Source organism: Geotrypetes seraphini, chromosome 2 (genome assembly GCF_902459505.1).
Source record: "Geotrypetes seraphini chromosome 2, aGeoSer1.1, whole genome shotgun sequence".
NCBI classification, from domain to species: domain Eukaryota; kingdom Metazoa; phylum Chordata; class Amphibia; order Gymnophiona; family Dermophiidae; genus Geotrypetes; species Geotrypetes seraphini.
Genome location: NC_047085.1, coordinates 139,979,456 through 140,002,183, shown reverse-complemented (window position 1 = coordinate 140,002,183; position 22,728 = coordinate 139,979,456). Strand labels below are relative to the sequence as shown.

At 43.5% G+C, this 22,728-nt stretch overlaps 1 protein-coding gene across 1 annotated transcript; it reads right to left on the bottom strand.

The window, feature by feature from the left end:
• Positions 1-10,271: 10,271 nt before the first annotated feature.
• Positions 10,272-22,381, bottom strand: LOC117355579 (ankyrin repeat domain-containing protein 29-like). Its single transcript, XM_033934332.1, has 4 exons — positions 22,285-22,381; positions 15,506-15,601; positions 12,384-12,482; positions 10,272-10,782 (listed from the first exon to the last, which is right to left on the bottom strand). Exons 1-4 carry the CDS (start codon positions 22,348-22,350, stop codon positions 10,699-10,701), a joined length of 345 nt encoding a protein of 114 aa, XP_033790223.1. The 5' UTR covers positions 22,351-22,381; the 3' UTR covers positions 10,272-10,698.
• Between the last annotated feature and the right edge of the window lie 347 nt (positions 22,382-22,728).

Below are 22,728 nucleotides of genomic sequence, written 5' to 3'. Positions count from 1 at the left end.
CCACGCCCGCTCCCCGCCGCCTAACCCTGCCCTCTGTTTGGTTTCTACCGCTTCCTTCTTCCGGTGGGCGGTGCTAAAGCTCACGCCACCTAGGGCGAGTTGGCGTATGAGGGGTGGAAGGGCTGCTCGGGCGCTCCCACTGGTGTGAAGGTCAACCTGCAGGCAGAAAGCTGCTGCGGGATTTAGACGGGATGTTGATAGGATTGGAAGTTGCTCGGAGACGTTTAGAGTGTTAACCGGAAATCTTTGGAGTGCAGTAGGCTTGTTATTTACTTCAGCCCTCGTTTTTGGAACCGTAGTACTGCTTCTGTACCGAGAAAATGCTGAGGACTTTATAAACGTACTTGGCTGAAAAGGCGGATTATGTCGTTGATTAAAGTGGTGTGACATCAAGGACGTTCTCCGTCAGAAGAACAAGGTGATCTGATCTGATCTTACGGACCTGTAAAGTGCATTTGGCTTTTTGCACCAGAGTCTCAATTTAGTATACAATTTTGAGGCTATAAAATGCAAACAAACAACAACAAAAAAAAGAGTTTTGCACACGTACTGTGCGCTAGTGTTAGCTATGTGCAGAGCCTTGCGCAAACATTTAAACCCATGCTATTGGCAGAGCTGCCAAGTTACCCGTTCCAGGAGGGAGACGCTTTGGCCGGTCCTGGATTTCTGCCACCATCATTCTGCAGCACTGATTTTCCATGGATAGAATAAGAACATAAGAATTGTCATACTGCGACAGACAGAAGGTCTATCAAACCCAACATCCTGTTTCCAACAGTCCCAGGTCCTAAATACTTAGCTGGATCCCAAGTAGTAAACTGATTTTATGCTGCTTATTCTAGGAATAAACAGTGGATTTCCCTAAGCCAATAATGACCTTTGGACTTCTCTTTTAGAAAATTATCCATAAGAATAGCCTTACTGGGTCAGACCAATCAAGCTTAGTAGCCAATCCATTTCCCTAGTACCTGGCCAAAACCCAAGGAGTAGCAACATTCCATGCCACTGATCCAAGACAAGCATGTCTGTCTCAATAACAGACTATGGACTTTTCCTCCAGGAAATTGTCCAAACCTTTCTTAAAACCAGCTACGCTATCCGCTTTTATCACAACCTCTGGCAATGCATTCCAGAGCTTAACTATTCTGAGTGAAAAAATATTTCCTCCGATTGGTTTTAAAAGTATTTACCTGTAACTTCATTGAGTGAAAAATCGATCCACTCAGGATTTTGTAGACTTCAGTCATATCTCCTCTCAGCCATTTATTTTCGAAGCCAAAGAGTTCCATCCCCTTTATCATCTTGGTTGCTCTTCTTTGAACCTTTTCTAGTGCCGCTATATCTTTCTTGAGACCAAAATTGAACGCAGTACTCCAGGTGAGGTTAAACCATGGAGCGATGCAGAAGCATTATAACATTCTTAGTCTTGTTAACCATCCCTTTTAAAATAATTCCTAGCATCTTGTTTGACTGGCAACAAATTCCAGAATAATGGACTACAAATATTGCACTGCTTTGGGATGTAAGTTAAAAACCAGGGCTGGACAAAAAGTTTCCCTATTGGAATGGGTAACTTGGCAGCTCTGTATTAGGCACAGATGCAGAGAAATATACAGAAGACCAAAAGCTGATCTCGGGGACCAATGCAGAGAAGCTTGCAGTAGAGAACCTGCTCAGCATGCCAGTTCTATGATGAAATTAAAACAAAAACCAAAAAGGTCCACCGGCATGCTATGTTTGAGCATACAAATTATTGCCATGTTAAAAACATGGCAGTAATCTGTGATTATTCTAGTGTATCAAGAGTAGAGTGATGAGAGTTGTCCGCCCTGGGTGCAGGGAGTTTTAGGGGTGATGGAGCAGTTGCAGACTACAGTCCACATGAGCATGGCTGTTGACTCTGCTGGCCTTCTCCCCTTCTGATGTCAACTTTCTGTTTCAGGATAGAGACCTAGCAGAGCCGATGGCTGCATGCATGCTGTCTGCAGCCCAAGACCACTCCACACATGCTCCTGCTTCCTGGAGGAGGAGGCTGCTCCAACCCAGGTAGCCAGCAAGCCAGGTACACCACTGGGCTTATTGTAAAACTTTCTGTCAGTACGTGAGCAGTGATTGCTCATGCATTGACAGGACGCTAACAGAAATAACACAAAAGCCACAGGCACCTCAACCCAGCTATGTGTGTCAGTCCTTATTCCTGGTAGTCTTGTGGCTTCTATCCCTCCCTCCTTTGACCCAACTAGATCCTAACCTCCCTATTTCCCACCATTAAACTACCTTATGGTTCATCCTAGTGTTTACCATATTGGTGAAGACAAAGGGACACATAACCCCACCACAGCCCTCCTACTTTTCACCCTTTTCCTTGGTCCCCTTTCCCATCCTCTTTACCCTTTTAGTGCTTCTCTCTCTCCCCATCTGTCCTTCACTACCCTCAGTATCAACACAAAAATCCCTAGCGGCCCCCTCCTTTTCCCCCACTCCAACATGCCCTGCCCTGACTTAAAAAACCCTCTCAGGTATCTAGTGGCACCTAATCCATGACCTTTCCAAGCTCCCAGAATCCCCCATACTTGAATGAGGCAGGAGTATTGATCTGATTCAAAAATGTATAAATGGGACTTTCCAGAGAAGGAATAGCCTACAAAATATGATTTCAAAATACCTTCTGGGGTGCCAAACTGAAGCATTCCACTCATGGGTGTCACCTGCGAAAATGAATCGCCAATCTTTTGCAGGTATTACAACTCTTCAACTCTGGTAGCAAGCCACTCCTTCCACTATCCTTCACTGCAAGCTGCCCTCCCCCCCCAGGCCACTGGCACTGCTCTTCTTCCTTTCGTGCCCAAGATGATTGGCTCTGCTCTCCACCTCCTCCCCCCACTGACCGGCATGTTCTACGCAGGGCCACTGCAATGCCTTGAGCATCTACACATGCTCAAGGCTTTTGGCTCCTGCCCTCTGAGAATCTCATGAGGGATAAAAATCGAGACCCCTATTTTGGCTCATTTTTTGGGCCCAAAATCTCTTTATATTTGAGTACTGTATATATGGTAGTTAGGCCTATTTTTAATAGTAACTCTCAAGCAACCGGAAACTACATTTATCCAGCATCTACCAATCCTCATGGGTGCTGGTTAACTAAGAGTCTACTGTACCTTTATTTGTACTATTATTATTGATGAATCTATATATTAATAAATTGTTTTTATTCTTTATCTCTAGCGTCCCCTCTCTTTGATTGTTTTAGATGGTTATTGGTCCACCCCCCTACTCTGCAAATTGATGACTTAGGACGGAGCGTGGGTGGACTTCATAAAATCTGTGCATACGAGCCAGTGTAAAGATACTTAGGTTCCTTTTACTCACAGTTTCTGAAGGATTTGTGTTAGAATTTTTTTTAAACAAGGGAAACAGTCTGGGCAATGAGCTGTTTGCCTTGTTTGCATTGTTCCTGTGGGTCTGTGTCTTCTTGTTGGATGTGGCCCTCTAGCAGGGTAATTGTTTTCAGCAATACATGTGTGTGGAACAGCTTTCTACCTGCATATGTAGGATCCTAAGAAATTGCCCTGAGGTAGTGAACATATGCAAGTATGCATTTACCCCAAAGTCTATAAATGATGCCTAAACCTAAATGTGCAATTGGGTGAGCAGTTATTAGGGCTATTTATGCAAGTAACATAATTAATGGGTACTAACTTGGCCAAGATTATTTCCAAAACTCTCAAGTCCAACTAATATGGACTTACTTGGTTTGGGAAACAAGCCCTTCAGTTGGTGAGAACTACCAATTATAATTGTGTTAACAACCACTAATTTGGCATTAATTTAGAGTTGCACAAATAAGACTTAAGCCCCTCTTTTATAAACTGAGTCACAAGTCAATAAGAGTAATTATTTAGAAATCAGAGGGGAAAAATTATGAAAAACACACCAATCACTAAACCCTTTCTCTCAAAAAATTATAACATTTTCCACAACCCAATGTCGAAAGGTCTTATCTCGCACCATATTTCAATATATGCTCAGAGACCAGGAGATTTTTGAGATATTTGTCTCAAAGTTGTAGTCTCATCGACCAATCATTGCATATAATGGCTGAGAATATATTCAGTAAACTTTTGCATTGAATAATTAAAAATAAATAAATAAATATATATATATATATATATATTTATTGATAAATATGCTATATATCTAATATAATAAAACGGTAAGCCGCGCATGCGCACTTCCTATGCATGCGCCGGTTTTCCGTGAGCTGTAGCGACCCATAGGAAGTGCGCATGCGTGGCTTACGGTCTGGCCTGCTCCCTGCCGTATTGCATTTTTTAGTTGAAAGACGCAACGGTGGCTACTCTCACGATCCCCGCCTGCGTCGGACTTCCGACGCAGGTGGAGATCATGAGAGGAGCCACCACCGCGTGTTTCAACTAAAAAAAAAAATACGGCAAGGCGAGCAGGCCAGACCAGACCGGCAAAAGTCAGAAGTGGAAGCCTAATAGCCCCGGCGGCTGTCAGCAGCTGCAGGCCGCCGCGGCTAAGCACGGAGCCACCATGGATCCCAGCGCTGGACATCCTGCTCTCTAAACTAAACTAAACTAAACCTTGGGTTTATATACCGCACCATCTCCACGAATGCGGAGCTCGGCACGGTTTACAGGAAGAAGGATGAGAGAGGAACTACAGTGGAGAGATTAAAGAGTTAGGTGTAAAGGGGAAGGTGAGAGGCCTAAGAGGGGGGAAGTGTTACAGTTTTGAGAATAGCCAGGTTTTTAGGTGTTTGCGGAAGAGTTGGAGGGAGCTTGAGGTTCGGAGAGGGGAGGTGAGGTTATTCCAGATCTCAGTGATTCTAAAGGGGAGGGATGACCCAAGTTTGCCTACATGGGAAATACCTTTTATGGAAGGGAAGGATAGTTTAAAATTTGGGAGGATCTGGAGGAAGTAGGGGTTGGGGAGTTCCAGGATAGAGGGATAATGGCAGGAAGGATGCCATGTAGGATCTTGTAGGCCAGACACGCACATTTGAAGTGGATCCTGGGGATTACTGGGAGCCAATGGAGCTTAGACAGGAGTGGTGAGACGTGATCAAATTTGCTTTTCGCGAAAACAAGCTTAGCTGCAGCGTTCTGAATCCGCTGAAGTCTGTGGAGGCTTTTCTTGGTTAGGCTGAGGTAGATAGAATTGCAATAATCCAATCTGGAGAGGATGATGGATTGTACTAGGACTGCGAAGTGTTTTTGGTGAAAATAGGGTCTGACTTTCCTTAGCATGTGAAGGCTGAAGAAGCATTTCTTCACCAGGGATTGGAGATGTTCGTTGAAGGATAGAGAAGAGTCTAAGGTGACACCCAGAACTTTGCTTGAGAACTCGAGCTGTAATGGGGGGCCGGAGGACAATGGGATGGAGGAAGGTAGATGGTCTAATTTTGGGCCGAGCCAAAGGAGTTTTGTTTTGGACTCGTTTAGTTTCATATGCATTGTGATGCCCAGGATTGGAGGTTCTTTATGCATGAGGATATGTTCGTGGAGAGGTTAGTGAGGTTCGAGTCGGTCTCAAGGAGGACGAGGATGTCATCAGCGTAAGTGTAAGAGTTTTCAAGGGGGGATAGTTGGAGTAGTTTCAGGGAGGACATGTAATGTTAAAGAGGATTGGGGAGAGGGGGTGAGCCTTGTGGAACACCACAAGTCGGGGTCCAGGGGTGAGGATGAGGTGCCGCTCATGTTAACCATGTAAGAGCGGGAGCGCAAGAATTTGGAGAACCAATCAAGAACTATGGAGCTAATGCCTATCTCGGAGAGTTGGAAAATTAGAATGTCGTGGTGGACAACGTCAAAAGCTGCGGAGAGGTCGAATTGTAGAAGGACAGCAAACTTGTTACGAGAATGCAGTTGCTGAACCTTAGAAATTAGAGAGGCCAATAGGGATTCAGTGCAGAAGTTGGGTCTGAAGCCATATTGGTAAGGTAAGAGGATGGAGAATCTTTCTAAGTAGGAAGAGAGCTGGGGTAGATATGATAGACTCGAGCAGTTTGGTGAGGAGAGGGATATTTGCTATTGGATGGTAGTTGGATGGTATGGAGGGGTCTAGGTCAGCTTTTTTCAGTAAAGGGGTCAATGCGATGTGTCCCATTTCAGTGGAGAATAGGCTGATAATAGGGCAGAATTTATGAGTTTGGTAAGAGATGTGATGGCCTGTGCAGGGATTTTCTCAAATAGGTAGGAGGGAAATGGGTCCAGGATGCAGTTGCATGATTTTTAACTTGAGGCAGAGTTTAAGGGTCTGAGAATCAGATATGAGCTCGAAGACAGTCCAGGATCTGTCGGCAGGGATGGGGTTGAGAGCAGCTAGGGTGGGGTTGGGTTCGGGGTGGCACCAGAGAATTGTAGGAGATTGCGGGCGGGAAGGAGCGCCTTAAGGTAGAGATCTTATCATTGAAGAATTTTGCTAGGACCTCGGCTGAAGGAGATGAGGGAAGAAGGGTGGAGTCATTTTTAGTGGTTAGGGAGCGCCAAATGTTGAACAATGTGCCATTCTGGTTTTTGGATTTGGAGATCTTGTCTCCATAGAAGTTCTTCCTTGCTTTTTTTAATATTGAGTTGTAGAGTTTGATATTGACTCTCCAGGCCTGTCTGTCAGATGAGGATTTGGATTTTTTCCATTTTCGCTCTAAGGCTCGACATTTTTGTTTCAGGTCTCTATGGAGTGGAAGGTACCAAGGGGCTTTATGGGGATAGGTGATGGATTTAGTGGTTTGGGGGGCAAGAGAGTGGTAGGTGGACTTGGAAAGGGCGATCCAGTTGTGCCATTGTTTTTCAGAGTCTGCAAGCTTGGGAATGGAGGGGAGGAGGTTGAGGAATTTGGTCCAGAACAGATCGCTCAAAATTTTTTTTCCGGAAGGTAATAGAATTGGGGGATCGGGGTGGGGATCCGAGATGAGACATGAAGATGGGGAGGCAGAAGGCCCCTAGGAGATGGTCTGACCACGGGATGTGTTCCCAACGGGTGTCTTCGGCAGATGTTTTATAAGCGGTGAGGTCGAGGAACTGGATGAGGTCTAGGGTGTGCCCTTTTTCATGGGTAGGAGCGGATTGGGGGGGGGAGAAACCTAGGGAGATGAGAAGTCATTGAATTCTATCGTGTCCTTGCTGGTGGAGTCGTCAAGGTGGAGATTAACGTCCTCCGATGATTAGTAATCTTTGGAATTTGAGAAAGGCATTAGTTATGGTCTCGAAGACAAGGTTAGAGGACTGGACCAAGGGATAGGTGGACGGTATAGTAACAGGATGCCCAGTGGGTGAGGACGGAGCTCATCATTGATTGAGGCTAGCATATATTCTAATGAAGCGTGGGTGCCTCTCTCGAGGAGCTGGACATCAAAGAAGGATTTGTAGAGGAGTGCCAGGCCACTCCTTTGCGGTTGATTCTGGGTGAAAAGAGGCCTTGGTAGCCATGGGTGCAGAGTTCGTTTTGTGTGAAGAGGTCGTCTTTTGAGATCCATGATTCTGTGATGCACAGGAATCCAGGATCGAGGTCCTCAAGGAGGTCCTTCAGAATTTGAATTTTATTGCATGCGGATCTGGCGTTTGCAGTAAAGGGTCGGGACAGGGGTGAGAGAGTTAGAGGCATGGCAGGGGAGGTTAGCATGGGGGACAGGCTTTAGAGAGGTGGGATTGACTTTGCGGGGGTTTTTTCTGGTGGAGTGATTCCTGGGGCGCGTCAGGGTGGGGATTCTGGTGCCAGGGCCAGAATTGTGACTATTTGAGGAGTCGAGCAGGTTGGGAGAGGGAGGGTTCAGGCAGAGGGAGGTGTTGAGAGATGAGCAGAGCAGGAGTATAAGGACCCAAAGGGGTGGCTTCATGGTTTTTTTGGGGTTTTTTTTTGGTCAGAAAGGGCCTTAGCAATGGGCAGAGACTAGTAACTGGACAAATTCCAGCGGAAGGGCTTAGCGATGGCTAATTGGGTAAGAGCCTTTATAATGCAATCAAGTAAACTGTACAGATCACGATGGAATTTGAACTGGGAGACTTAAGCCAGGCAGGCAGAGTGGAGGCAGCGGACTGTTCAGCAGGGGCTGTTAGGGGGCGGAGTTGGTCTCCTACTTCGGCCAATTCTTTCCCTTGCGGTGGCTGGAGCCGAAGAAGGGCTGAGCAGGAAAGATAGCAGTTTTACAGGTTTGAAGAACGGCTCAGCAAGGCCTGTTGGGGGCGGAGTTGCTCTCCTGTCGGCTCCTCTCAGGAGCCGCACCAGCATCGGAGAAGGCTTCCGACGCTGGCGGGGGATCGAGAGAGGAGCCGAGGTGACACCTCAAGGGGCGGGAAGGGAAGCGCCGAAACCTGTAACGTGTCACCAATAACAGCCTCCCTGTGAAAAGAATACTCGCGCTGCAGTAGCTGCTGGCTTTCCCTTCAGCTCGGCATCTCCACTTACAAAAGGAGCCTACAGCGAGCTCTGCCCCAGCTGCCTCCGAAAGTAAGGGACACTTGGCAGATTCTTTCCCTTGCACCGACATTGAAGAATATGTATTCGCAGCCCTAGCAACCGACGTAAGCAAAACTAACTGCCGATTTAGTTTGCTGGGCAGGAAAAATACTTGCGGTTTGTTTTGGGTGAAGGGTATGTGCTGGGGAAGCTGTGAACTATCGTGCATTGATTAGATAAAGGCCAGGGGTGGGTGTGCTGGGGAAGGGGCCCAGGAGCAATCTTGCTTTCCATTGTGGGGGAAGAGGTGTGATTTGTTGGGGACAAGAACGATCTTGTTTTCCTTTGGGGGGAGGGGCTGTGATTTCTTGGCTACAAGAAATTAACTTGCTTTGCTTTAGGGGTAGGGGATTGTGATTGGTTGGGGACAGATAGTATCTTGGACAGGGGGAAGCAGGGAAGGGAAAAGTACTACTGGATAGGGGGGAGTTAAAGTAAGGGACAAAGGCTACTGCTGGACAGGAAGGTGGCAGAAAAAGGAAGAGAGGCCTCCTGCTGGAAAGAGGTGCTACTGGACAGGGGGGGAGTTAAAACAAAGGAGAAGGGCTGCTGCTGGATAAGGGGACCAGTGAAGGGGTGGTGGTGGACACAGGGGAAGAAAAGGAAGGAGAATGGACAGGGGGAGCAGGCAAGGGGTGGTGGTGGACAGCCGAGAAAAAAGAAAGACAGAAAGAAAGAAATACAGACACAGGCTAAGGAAAGAGAGAGAAATAAATAAATACAGACACACACACATATTCTAGCACCGTTAATGTAACGGGCTTAAAGACTAGTGTATATATATATAGCATATTTATCAATAAAGTGACTCCTGAACAATACACCATGGCTGATCAGTTGACATCTTATCCTCATGACTCCTTTGGTGTGTGTGCTCCCATCGTCATTGAGGCCTCTCTTTGGCTTCTTCTCCAGTGTTGTAGAATACACCCAGGTGCAACTAGCACTTTTATAGATAAGTACACACGTGTTAGGTGCTAGTATTCAGTGGCTAGTAAAGGGGTGGGGGCGGACTGCCACAGCACAGCAGTGATGTGGCTGGCATCCCCAAGCTCTGCCAGCTAAAAACTCTCAGAATCTCTTCTCTCCCTCTAATGATGGGGATCTCTTAACTGTACTCCCCCAACCCAGTACCTCTTAAATCTTTCTATTCTTCATTGGCAGTGAGCAGGGACTCCTACCTGCTGCTCACACCAGCCCCGAGCCCTCCCTCTGATGTAACTTCCTGTCTGCAAGACCAAGAAATTTTGTCATAGGGAAGGCTCAAGGTGGCGTGAGCAATGTGTAGAAGTTCCTGCCCATTGACAGCAAAGAATAGAAGGATTTAAGAGGTACCGGGGGAGGGGTGTGTAGTTAAGACATCTCTCATTGCTGGGGGAGAGTGGATGCTGGGTGCCATTTTCCCTAGCCCCCCCCCCCTAGCATGCTCTGTTTGTTCATGAACTGAGCTTGCTCAGGGAGTTACATCAGCAGCTGGAGGCAGATGTCTTGTGTTCTTAAACTACCATGGAATCACCTTGGAGGGGGAGCGTATGGCTTCGGCCTCTATCTTATTAGCCAGTTAGTATTGTACCTTGTTTATCCCTTCTGCCTTTGATCTGGTTTCTTGTTCTGTATGTTCATATTTTCTGACTAATAAAAATGATTTCAAACAAAAAAAAAAAAAGAAAACTAGGATTAACAGTAAAATAGCACGTCTCCTAATGGTACCCATGTTGATAACTCCTGCCTCCCCTTTAGTATAGCTGGCTTATAGCATCTCTTTAGTCAGATCAAAATGCCATTCTAAGTCACAGAGGCAGAAGGATATTTATTTCCAGCATGAAGCAATGTCTTTGTCATTTATATTGTCACAGAGCTTTGAGAATCACTCATGCTTCTGTTCACATATGCACGCACGCTTATTTTCTTCTGGCGCAGTACATTATATAGTTGTTGTAAGTGGAGGCGCTTTAGAAACTCATCTATCTTTTGTTTCAGCAGTACGTACTTATGGCTATGGTTCTCCATCAAAGGATGGTGTTTTCACAAACGTGATGTATTCTCCCCGCTAAGCAACACTTGGATTTTCTCTTTATAATGCAGAATATTCTGAGAGGAAGTAAAACCACATAACAGCTAGCTGAGTGCCAGACTTGCAGCTTTTAGATAGGGCAAAACTGTTCTTGAAGCCATCAAGTGCAGGATGGGGAAGAGGGTTTAGTGGTGATGGCAATGTTAACTCTTTTTGCACATCCCTCTTGGCCGCAGAAGCCTGCGAATGCGCTCATTCTGTGTCATTTCTACTGCCAGTTCATTTTCCTGTAACAAGAGGGAGGGTATTTAGTATTTACAAGACAATCTACAGACTAGGACCTGGAGTGGACACATGGAAGGATGACCCCACTGCCTGAAAGGACATAGCAGTTTAGAATGGCTATAGAGTGGTAGGAGGGCTGAGCCAGGAATGACCTAGTTTAGGGGTAGGCAATTCCGGTCCTCGAGAGACAGAGCCAGTTCAGGTTTTCTGGATATCCACAATAAATATGCATGACATAAATTTGCATCTCAAGGAGGCAGTGCATGCAAATCCATCTCAAACATATTCATTATGGATATCCTGACAACCTGACCTGGCTGCGGCTCTCAACCGGAATTGCCTACCCCTGACCTAGTTCATTTGTTATTTTTTTGATCTGCTGGTTTTTCATTGTCCTGTTTTTGTAAACTGCTCTGATGTAATTTTTATGTAAAGTAATATACCAAACTATTAAATAAATAAAAATGGTTAAGGACTATGGCCTAGATTCACTAAACTAACCAGTCTGGATCATTGTTGGGCGATTTGTGGCCAAGTTCTGCCGGGCGACCGATTCACTACAGAGTCCTCATGCAAATTATCTGATCGGACGCATGCCCCACCGCAATATCATGGATTGCTGCAGAGCGATCGCGACGCATGGGCAGACCAGCCTGGTTGGTTGTAGGTGCAATCCACGCATGCGCTTGCTCTCCACACAAGCGAGGTCAAAACAAAGGGGGAGGGGTGGCTGCAGTTTACTTGAGTGGACATTTCAATTTAATGGAACAGAACACGCTGCAGCCAGATTATAGAACAGAACACGCTTTTAACCTGCGGGTTAAAACCACGGGCTCGCACAGCGCTTTTTGCAGAATATATGGGGAGTAATGTACTGTTTTATTTTTATTTTGACAGTTGTTTTGTAACCTTGATACTGGGATTTCAGTGTGGCAGAGAGCAGGAGAGTTGACTGGTCCTCAGCAGTCGCTTCATTTTGGATCGGCAAACCCAATCGGTGTTCTGTTCAATGAATCAATGACTTCCTACTTAGCATGCCATTTCTCTCATTTGCATGGGCGGATCGGTGGGAGAATGATCGGGCGCAAGGTTAGTGAATCGGGTCGGGAACGATCGCAAACTGGTCGGGACACGATCGGTGCGTTTAGTGAATCTGGCCCTATAAATGATAATTGGTTGCACTGACTGAAGTTATGTACATAGAATAAAGCTGCAGCCCTAACAGATTCCTGTTCTCCCCCATCCCTTTAAGTGCCTGTTAGTGTGAGTAGCTTCCTAGTCTGATCTGAAGCTGAGAACCTCTCATGCCAGAAGAGGGAACTTATTATGCAAACTCTCCTTTTTTTGGTGGAATTTAAAGAAAATATATAAAATGGGTGCTTCAGCTGTAAATTCTAACAAGCATGATGCTGCCCATTATATCCCCTGGTTAACAGCTGGGTAGAAGAATTTCATTCACTACTATTGCTTTGGATATTAAATAAAACTTTGATATGATCAAGTACTGCTCTGCCTGCCTCGATAAACTATTTCACAGTACGAACATCCTGAGGCTAATGTGATTTGCAGCTATGGTTAGGGAATGGAAGAGGCAAATGGTTACCTTGTTCCGAAGCATGGGATCGGCTCCTGCATCTAAGAGAAGGGAGATGGATTTTGAATGGCCACCGAGGACTGCAGCATGGAGGGCAGTAGAGCCGTTCTGGTGAAAATTTGGTAAATCGTGAGATACATGTCGCACCAATAGAAAAGAATGAGAGAGATGGGTTTGGCGGATACATTGAATACAGAGAAAAAAAACAACAAAATTAAACTTTCCAAAATATTGTTCTCAAGTACATGATTTCTAACTTACAAGAGCTATATGTACTAAAGATTTTTTTTTATTTTTTTAGTTCAAAATTTTTATTGAATTTTAAAAGTACAGACAATGGTCTATAGTAAAATGCAAAATATAACAAACAAATTTTATCCCATATTTTGTGCCTTTGCTCAGAGTTTTGTTAAAGGGGTCTATGATGTAATTTTCTGCACGTTAATAACTGTGTTTGAAATTGTTGAGCAAATTTTCATAAATCTAAATGAAATAAAGCTTGGTTCTGTGGGGAAAAGTGCATAGGGCCATAAGGAAAGAATTCATCGAGGAGCATTATGGCCTTAATGCAGCTTAAAGTGCATTTAGTGTGCTATGATGCTAAAAGTTCATAGGTATAGAATGGACTTTGGCATTTAGGCCATATTCAGCCCTACTGCTGCCCAACTTAATTTTTTAACTGGCTTTAATCAGCGTGGTAATTGACTACGTTGTTTAAAACTGATTAAAAACTTGTTTTTAAAAAAGTGGGTGCCAGTAACGCGTCTACAGCAGGATGCCTAATTGTGCCTTATGTCTAAGTGGGCAGAGCGGGACTTGGGTGTGATTCATAAAGAAGGGGAAGGGAGAAGAGGTGGAGTGAAATTCTGGCTCAGATGCTTGCTTAGGGGAGAGACTTACAAGTTAGGTGCGATTCACTAAGAAGGGGAAGGGAGAAGAGGTAACATAGTAGATGACAGCAATAAAGACCCGAATGGCCATCCAGTCTGCCCAACCTGATTCTATTTAAAAATTTGTTATTGGGTTGTTGTTTTTTTTCCTTATTAGCTATTTCTGGGCAAGAATCCAAAGCTCTGCCCGGTACTGTTCTTAGGTGTGAGTGAAATTCTGGCTTGGATGCTTGCTTAGGGGAGGGACTTACAAGTTATTCCACACTTTTCTTGACACTTTTTGTTTCAATATGAAATGAAAAGTGTCAAGAAAAGTATCAAATAGCTTGTAAGTTTCATAGCTCCGCATCATTCTCTTCTTGGTTGGGCTGAGAACTTTTCAGCAGCCCCTCGTACTTGTTCATCTCCCCCCACCATTCCACACAGCCTTGGGTTAAACATTAAGCAAAACAGGCACATGCTTAGGGCACTAAGGGAAGGGTGCATCACAGAGGTTTTTCCCCCTAGCTATCATGCCCTTACCTCTTTCACTGCTGTCTGCCACACCCATTATCCAACATGAATTTCAGTGTTTTTTAATCATTATAAATATACAGGGTCATACTGAAATCAATGAGCAACAATTTTTAAAAAATCAGAATTTATTAATGTAGGAAAAACAAATACATTATCTTAATGTACAGCCTTTGCACTACACTTTGAGATATTATGATGTCATTTATCACATAACTACAGGCAATAGATACAAAATGACCTACACTGATGTTTCATTTTGTCAATGTGCTGTTATTGAATTCCTTGTTAAAGAGGAAATCCCTGCTGCAGAAATTCTCCAAAGACTTCAGCGTGCGTATGGAGATGTGTGCATGGGCACTAGCAGTGTTAGGAGATGGGTGAAACATTTCAAAGAAGGAAATACAGCATCCAAGATCGGCCTTGTAGCAGTTGCCCTTGCACTGCCTGCACGGAATGCAACAAGGAAAAGCTTGATGACATCATTAAAGAAGACAGACTTGTCACTGTGAACAAAATCAGAGCAAAACTTGGAATAGGACACACTGCAGTGCAGGAAATGATTGAAAGCTTGGGCTAGCGAAAAGTTTGTGCTCACTGGTCCCATGTTTGTTGACCAAAAACCACAAAGTTCAGAGAAAAAACATCACTCAAGACCTTCTTCAGAGATATCGAAATGAAGATGATTTTCCGTACCCTGCCTACAGTCCCGGCCTGGCACCCTCTGACTACCATCTTTTTGGTTTTGTGAAGGAACAGATGCGAGGCCAATACTACGAGACAGTGGAAGACATCCAGAAAGCAGTGCATCTGTGTCTTCAGGCAGCTGGAACAGAGTTCTACTGCAAGGGAGTTTTCAAGCTTGCAGAACGATGGGGAAAATGTGTGCAGAGAAATGGTGACTATGTTGAAATGTAAAGAAAGGTCTGTACATTAAGATGGTCCACAGTACTTGTTTTTCCTACATTAAATGAATAAAGAATTTACAAAAAAAAAAAAAATTCTGATTTTTAAAAATTGTTGCTCATTCATTTCAGTATACCCTCGTATATGATGTTTTGTTTCACTAAGCAGCCGGTAATGATGAGCAATCTTTTTAACCAATATCAGCCAATTCGAACATTACACTCTGATGAGCAGCTTTTTTTGGAGGTTCCATCCTTGAAGCAGGTGAGATTCGGGTGTCATTGTCATTCGATGATTGCAGTGCAAGGCGTTCTGTTGTGGAATGCCTTGTTGCTTGAAGTAAAGAGGGCTCCATCTTTATTAAGCTTCAGGAAATTGATTAAAACAGTATTGTTTGAGCGATACTACTCATGCAAATGGAAAGGAAGGAAGAGGTTGACCCAATGTTGATGATTATAGTTTTAATATATGAAACTGATTTTAAGTCTACCTGTTATTAGATAGTGTTTTGTTTGTCTGTTATGTCATTTATTGTGAAGTATATGTTTTAAATTATGAGTGTTTTTATGTAACTCACTCAGAACTGCAGGATGTAAGCGAGTAAGAACATTTTAAATAATTAAATTAATACAATGATGCTTAGCACTTGTTGCGTCTTAATGTCATGTCAGTTTTGCAATGGTAGGGCCGAGGAGCACCATTGTTGGGCTGTGCTTAGGGCATTAGTTGGCCTTAATCCAGCCCTGATTCCACAGTTACGTTCCTTTTTTGTTCACAAATTAAGCTCTAGCAATACCAGTGGAACAAATGCTTATTGCTTACCTTCAGAATGCCTAGTGCTGGTGAGAACTTCAGTAATTCTTCGATCACCTCACTAAAACCTTTAGTGGCAGCTTTAAATAAAGCTGTGGAACCATCCTATAACCAGTAACATAAGGAGAAATGTTAAAGTACCAAGCTTTATACTCAAGTAATGCAAAACCCTGAAAAAAGATGCTTCAGAAGAAAATTATGGGAGAAATTTTCTTTGTCACCACAATCAGAATGGCTGAGTTCAAATGAATGGTTATTTGCTTCTGTGTGATGTTCATATATGAACCAGCTCTGTGGGTGCTTGAGTACCCCCAGTATTGAGCAAACTCCTTAACTGTGTTCATGGAGGGCTCGTTTCCATTGGATTTTGCACCCCCAATCATTTTACAAAGTTGACTTCCATGGTTCACAGCAGATGGTACATAGTGCCTGGCTTGTGTGAAACCAGCACACAGTGCAGCAGAATGATAAGATAATTAACCTACCAGGAGGGACTATTGACCATAGTATACTCTCTCTTCATTTGGGAATTAGTTAAAACAAGTTAAGAATTTCAAGTGGCAATACTGACAAAACAGTCTGTTTCATTTTTCTGTTGCCACTAGAGGTTGTGATAGCCATCTTGTGACTATAAGGCAAAGGGTGTGGCAGCCATTTTGACACACTTCTGACCTTATTTATTATCTTACACATCCTAAAATATGTGCAGTCACATAAAAACAGGCAGGCTGTTTGTTGTTTGTGTTTATGTGGTAAGCACTGTTAGATTGTCTGAAAATAGAGTTATATGATAGGACTACAAGTCCCCTAGTCTTGTAGTTCCCTGTAATAAACTCTTTCTGAGCATATGTACAGCTTCCTGTGTCTTTGGGACTCTTTCTATTGGCTTGTTCCCTAAGCATGTTGGGCAAGTAGCCCCTCCTTCTCTTTCCATTGGGTTTGTTAGTCTGGAGTATGTTTCCTCTGCAAACTGAAACTGCCATGCTATATTAGGGTTGCATGGGCCCTTCAAGTTAGGATTACCCTATTTGTAGTAGTATAAAAAGAAGACACGTGGCCCTGCCATGTTACGCCCCAGCCCCACCCCCATACAAATCTTGTCTTCTATCCTTCCCTGAACTTGGGGCTGAATCTCTAAAGGGCCTCCGAGTATGCACAGATGTAGTACAATTATGTCACTTACATCAGATGCCCTCCCAGATGTGGCCCCGATGAACTGCCTGGTTTTTTGCTATCCATCCAGACATCCATACAGTCCTCTAAAACAGTGTTTTTCAACCTTTTTACACCTATGGACCGGCAGAAATAAAAGAATTATTCTGTGGACCGGCGGTTGAAGAACACTGGGCTAAGTCATGGGCCAGATCCCGTGCATCTCTATCCAATCTCCACCCCAGATCCCACCCCCACAATAGTACTAATTGCACCTTGCACGTCCTGTGCCTCATCTGGAAGCCTTCTCTCTGACGTTGCAACGTCAGAGAGAAGGCTTCCGGTTCAGGCGCAGGATGCCCGTAGGAGCCACTGCCCGTGGCTTTGTGCACTAAGTCAGTTAGGAAGAGGGACCTGGCTCGAAGATAACGCCGCATCGATCGCACTGTGTACCGGCAGTTGAAGAACACTGTTTTGGGTCTGATGCACCTGCTGGCCCTGTGGACCGGCAGGAAATTTCTGTGGACCGGCACTGGTCCGTGGACCGGCGGTTGAAGAACACTGCTCTAAAAAGAGGTTATGTCCAGGTAAATCTGGATATCTGGTAACCCTACTTCATGTCCATTGTGATTCCATCAAGATTTTACCAGTGAAAATGTATAAACAGTATTACTTAGTGTGTTGCTGAAGCTTCCAGCCTCTCATGCATGGGGAGAAAGCAGGTTGAGAACAGACTCCCAAGATGCAAGGCAATAACTCTTGTCCAGCACATCTGAACTGTAAGTTATTTTCCTTGTTTGATTACTGCATTAAAGAAGATCTTAGTTTAAGAGTTCCGAGTGTTCTCATAGTAATGTTCTATACTCTGCTTTAAGTTACTGTCAAGTTTAATATTTTGGAACAGCACTCTATAAGGACAATTACAGAGAGTGTGGCTACTAAAATGCTCAACAGTCTTTGTTGTAGAACAGTGGTCTCAAACTCGCGGCCCGGGGGCCACATACGGCCCGCCAGGTACTATTTTGAGGCCCTCGGTAAGTTTATCATAATCACAAAAGTAAAATAAAACATTTCTTGATCATATGTCTCTTTAGCTATAAATTACAATATTATTATTAAGACTTAGCCAAAAGGAAAGATTTATAAACTATAAAGAGTTTTACCTCATGGAAAATTGTCATTTCTTTAATAAGACATTAACCATTTTTTTTTCAGAGGCCCTCCAAGTATCTAATAATCCAAAATGTGGCCCTGCAAAGGGTTTGAGTTTGAGACCACTGTTGTAGAGTATATGGAGCAAGTGTTAATGATATACATGTATACCATGGAAGAAAGCTGAGATAGGGGAGATATGGCAAAAAAAAAAACCATTCAAATAACTACAAGATAAATGTATGAGATTCAGGCCTTTACTCAAAATAAATTAAGCGTGAAAGAGGTTGACCCAGGAGTAATGTAAGGAAATATTTCTTTACAGAAAGAGTGGTATTGTATATGCATGGAACAGTCCCCAAGTGGAGATGGTAGTGGTGAGGATGGTATCGCAAGGTAGCAGAATGAGGTAAGCCACTGAGGCCATAACCCTTTGAATATATATCAGCAATTGGAGAGCTTGGGGGTTGGGGCTCCTCTAACCAAAAATGTATTGCACTGCCCTTTGTGGTATCTAAATTCAATGAGCCCTACATCAGGATAGTGTCAATGCGTTTAGCATAGTAAGGTAGGACTGACGGGCATCCGTGGTGTTCTGCTGTATGTGATGAGATTTACTTTCTCGCAATTGTTTAGCAAGCGATACCAGTTCAGCATCCCTCTGTTTCCGCTGTCGGACTGTGTAGGCTATAATACAACCCCGGAGGTAAGCTTTTGCAGCTTCCCAAAACACAGTATCAGAAACCTTTCCCCCCGAGTTGGACTGATAGTACTTGGTCCATTCCTCAATTAAGTAAGTACATACGTTTTTTAAGGGAGAGTACAGCAGCTTTTTAAGGGAGATGAAGGGATTGTAGAGCTTAGTAGTTGATGTCAATGGACAGAATGAATAGCCCATCTGGTCCTGTCATCATTTTCTATGTTTCTACACATAAGACGGCCATGGGCCTGGTTCTTTTCTGGAGGAGAAGCAGTATTAGTACACTCTCACAGCCTCCATGGTGAAACCCATTACCCTCTTGTGTGGGATTTCTGACTGAAAAGAAAACTTGCACCACCATGGAGGAGGAAGACAGTCTACCACAGGGACTGAACATGTGACAAACTGCTGCTCAAGAGAAAGTGAATGACCAGTTATTGAAAACTGAATTGCCAGTTAATTGATCCTAGACCACCCAGGGCCTTCTCTAATGCAAACCTGGATGTTCTGACAACTTCAAATGAAATACCTTTTGTGATTATGAGCATGAAAAGAGAGGGCCAATTCCAGGGGAAGTCAAGCAGACATTTTGTAGCTGCACATTCCCTTTTTTAATTTTATAAACAATGATCTCTGAGCCACTGGAAAGTACTTGTGGTTTACTCTAGTTTAGTTTGATACACAGCACCGGCTTTTTGGTGACTGATGTTTGTTTTAACAGATTTGCTATAGCACTCATTCAGACTGGTATTCTAAAACTCTTTCTTGGGTGAATCTCTTCATAAAGACAGTTAAATCCCAATAAAAATAAAAAATAAATGAATGACGGTATAGCATATACATTTAAAAAGGAAAGAATTCCTGTGGCAGTTGCCATGGTTACAGAACTGTGCTAAACTAGAGACATTTACCATAGTTGTTAATTATTAATAGATGATAAGGATTATAACACAAATACAATATGCATTAATCTGTCACATATTGGTTAACACTAGGGAGAGTACGTTAAATTCCCAGAGAGAGAATATACTGAATTTATTAATTTACATGTGTTTGTGTATTTGTGCAACTTGCACAGTGCTGCCTGTTATCGGTATTGTACATGCAATGAAAAAGTTCTTTATCTACAGTGGCTGAGCAGCATAACTTGTTGAAAAGCAGTTTGCACTTAATGCTCAACTGCCATAAATCGCTACTTGGCCCAAAGTCAAACAGCTAAATGCCTAATTTGAGGTACCTAAGGGTAAGACAGCTAACTGGATCCAGATTCGCAGGACAGGTTGATCCAGTTCTGGGTTTACCCCAATGCATGGTAGGACTTATAGTCTTGCTTTTCCTAGGAAATCAGAACTGGATGAACCCTGTCCAGCAAATCTGGATCCAGTTGGCAGATGCAGAAAGCTAGTGCAGTTGGAAGTGTGTGATTGGTATGACATCTGTGTTCAATTTTCTGGGCATATAATGCAGAAAAACGGTTTGCACAGAAGCTAACCCTATGCAAACCTCTGAGTAAGATACCAGTGTACATCCCATTTAATAGATGATAATGGTACTATTAGCTATTCTTCCCCAGTGCAAAGAACTGCTGCAGAAAACTTTAAGGTGAGTACAGCATGGGAAGCAGAACACCAGGTCAGAGGAGGCATTGAAGGGTTAGCATCTGCAGCAGTCACACTAGGGTGGATCAGCTAGCAGCTCTAATTCACACTGCCTCGGGTCACCTCCACAACCTAAAAATTTCCCAATCTCCCATCGTCAACTAAAGAAGGGACCTGTTCCCTCTCCCTGACACAACCTCCAAAAATCCTTGTTGGTCTAGTGGAACCTCCCACCCTGCACTCTCCAACTCCAGAGTGATCCTCGGATATCCCTTGACACTCAAAAACAAACAAACAAAAAATCCTGGTAGTCTAGTGGATCCTGAAGAAGCACAGGATTCGCTTGACCATATTCGTTCAATATTGGCGTTGGTTTGATATCTTTTATGCGGTTTGTCTTATACCTTAACCACCATGGACCCCTGAGGAAGGCATGTTATCCAAAACACGGACCGTGTCGGGTCCCTTGGTTGGCTATAAGGTTGTATATGTTACTGCATTTTTTCTATTAATAAACAACGCCTGCATCTTGTACATCATCTGCAGTTTGTTTGTTGTTTTCAGTCTAGTGGATCCTATCATCCCTCAAGACCCTCCAGTCTCCTCCCCCTATCTTTAACCAGTACCTGACCCCATGCAATGCATCCTGGGTTGCATTGTACAAGTCAGTCTGTCAAATAAAGGAATTTTTCCCTTATTTGGTAATCTCTGCCCAGAGACTACCAAATAAGAGAAAAATGTCCTTCTTTGGCAGACTAACCCTGCATGGTACATTCCAGGATGCACTATACAGGTTCAGGTGTTGTCATTTTTCAAGATGGCAGTGTGGAGGCAGGAGCAAATGGGCATTGCTTCTGCCTCTGCTTAAAGGGGGGGGGGGGGGAATGCTGAGAGGGAGTCTGAGATCACCAAAATATTGGGGATATTTTTTGGGGGGTGTTAGGGGAAGAGATCATGAGGAGGAGGAGGAGGAATCCACTAGACTACATTGATATTTTGGGTAGTATTGCAGAGGATAGAGGCAGGGAGGTGACTCTTTTCACAGCAATAGGATTTAAAAAAAAAATTTTTTTTTAATCTCCATTCCTGCCAATTTATGCCCACACACTAACAGGAAGAGAGACATTTCTTTGATCTTCCGCAGCAAAAGGTGTGTGCTGTTTTTGTTTTGTTTTTTGCCTGTTCACACTTTGTAATATAGCAGTAATTTGCATGCCATTAGTTTTCTACATGGAGGAACAAAAATTGTTCAACTTGAATTAGAAACTGTGTTCTATACAAACTATACAGCTCTAACACAAGTTTCTGCATCGGCTCCTAAGTTAGGAATACATATTTCCTAAATATAGGAGCTTAAAACTTAGGAGGCTAAACTTAGGCAAATATAGTTTGTCCGATTCATCATATTATACAGGCAGAGGCTTACATTCATCTCACTTTGTTCTTTTCACACTTGCATTATTCATCTACTAGATTGAGTAATACATTTTTATTGCAGTTCCCCCTTTTAACTCTTCTTTTACATATGATGCTATTGTTATTTGGAATGATTTACCTATGCAAAAAGGACAGAAGTTAGTTATTGGAAATTTTGTAGAATGTTGAAAACATTTTTATATGATAGATTGTAAAGTTAGCATTTTTAGTTAAAGGATTGTAAGGATATGTTCCCATAGAATTATTATGGTTTATTCATGATGCGTGGAACAGGCTCCCGAAAGAGGTGATGGAAACAGAGACTGTGTCTGAATTCAAGAGGGCCTGGGATAAGCACGTGCGATCTCTCGGAGAAAGAAAGAGATAATGGTTACTGCGGATGGGCAGACTAGATGGGCCATTTGGCCTTTATCTGCCGTCATGTGTCTATGTTTCTATGTCTTGAACTAAATGGTATTAGAACGATTCAGAAATCTTGTATTAGATTCGATTAGATCCCTAAATCCACCCCTGAAACCATCCACTTTGTAGGCTCCTAAATTTAGGAAACCAGTCCTAGTCTGTTTTCAGAGAGGTCAATTTAGTTTGCTAACTGCCAAAGTTGTCTGAAAATTAGTCTATGTGCATAAAATGTCAATGCTGCCAGAACTGTGTGCTCCAACTGACTGTATTATTCATACATTTGTCTTGGCCATGCTGCCGTTGGGGGGGGGGAGAAGGCCACAAAACTAAAACTGCCATGTGCTCACATTCCGTGTTGCGTCCCGGTCAGCTCCATGCAGCAGCAGAACCCTCACCACCTCTTTGTGGCCCATCTGCGCCGCTATCCACAATGGAGTGGTCCCGTCCTGCAAGCAAAAAAAGCCCAGTTAGTTCTCAATTTGTTAAATACAACAAAGTCACAACAATGCTTCCAAACTTTACAGAGCGGCAGCCTGACGAGCAGATTTGTTTAGAGCAGGGGTCCGGTATTGAATTTTATGTGGTCCTCAAAACCACGGGAAGTATACACCAACACCCTTACAAATGCCATTAGCCAGAGTTTTGTTGCCTGTGAAACTGCTGAAGATTACAATGTGACAAGAATTGTTTGACAGTGTTAGCAACTGTTTGGAATTGGAAAGACAGAAGTATACTATTCTGGTAGATGTTCATTCAGTCATTGAGTTTTATTGCTGTGAATTACATGGTGC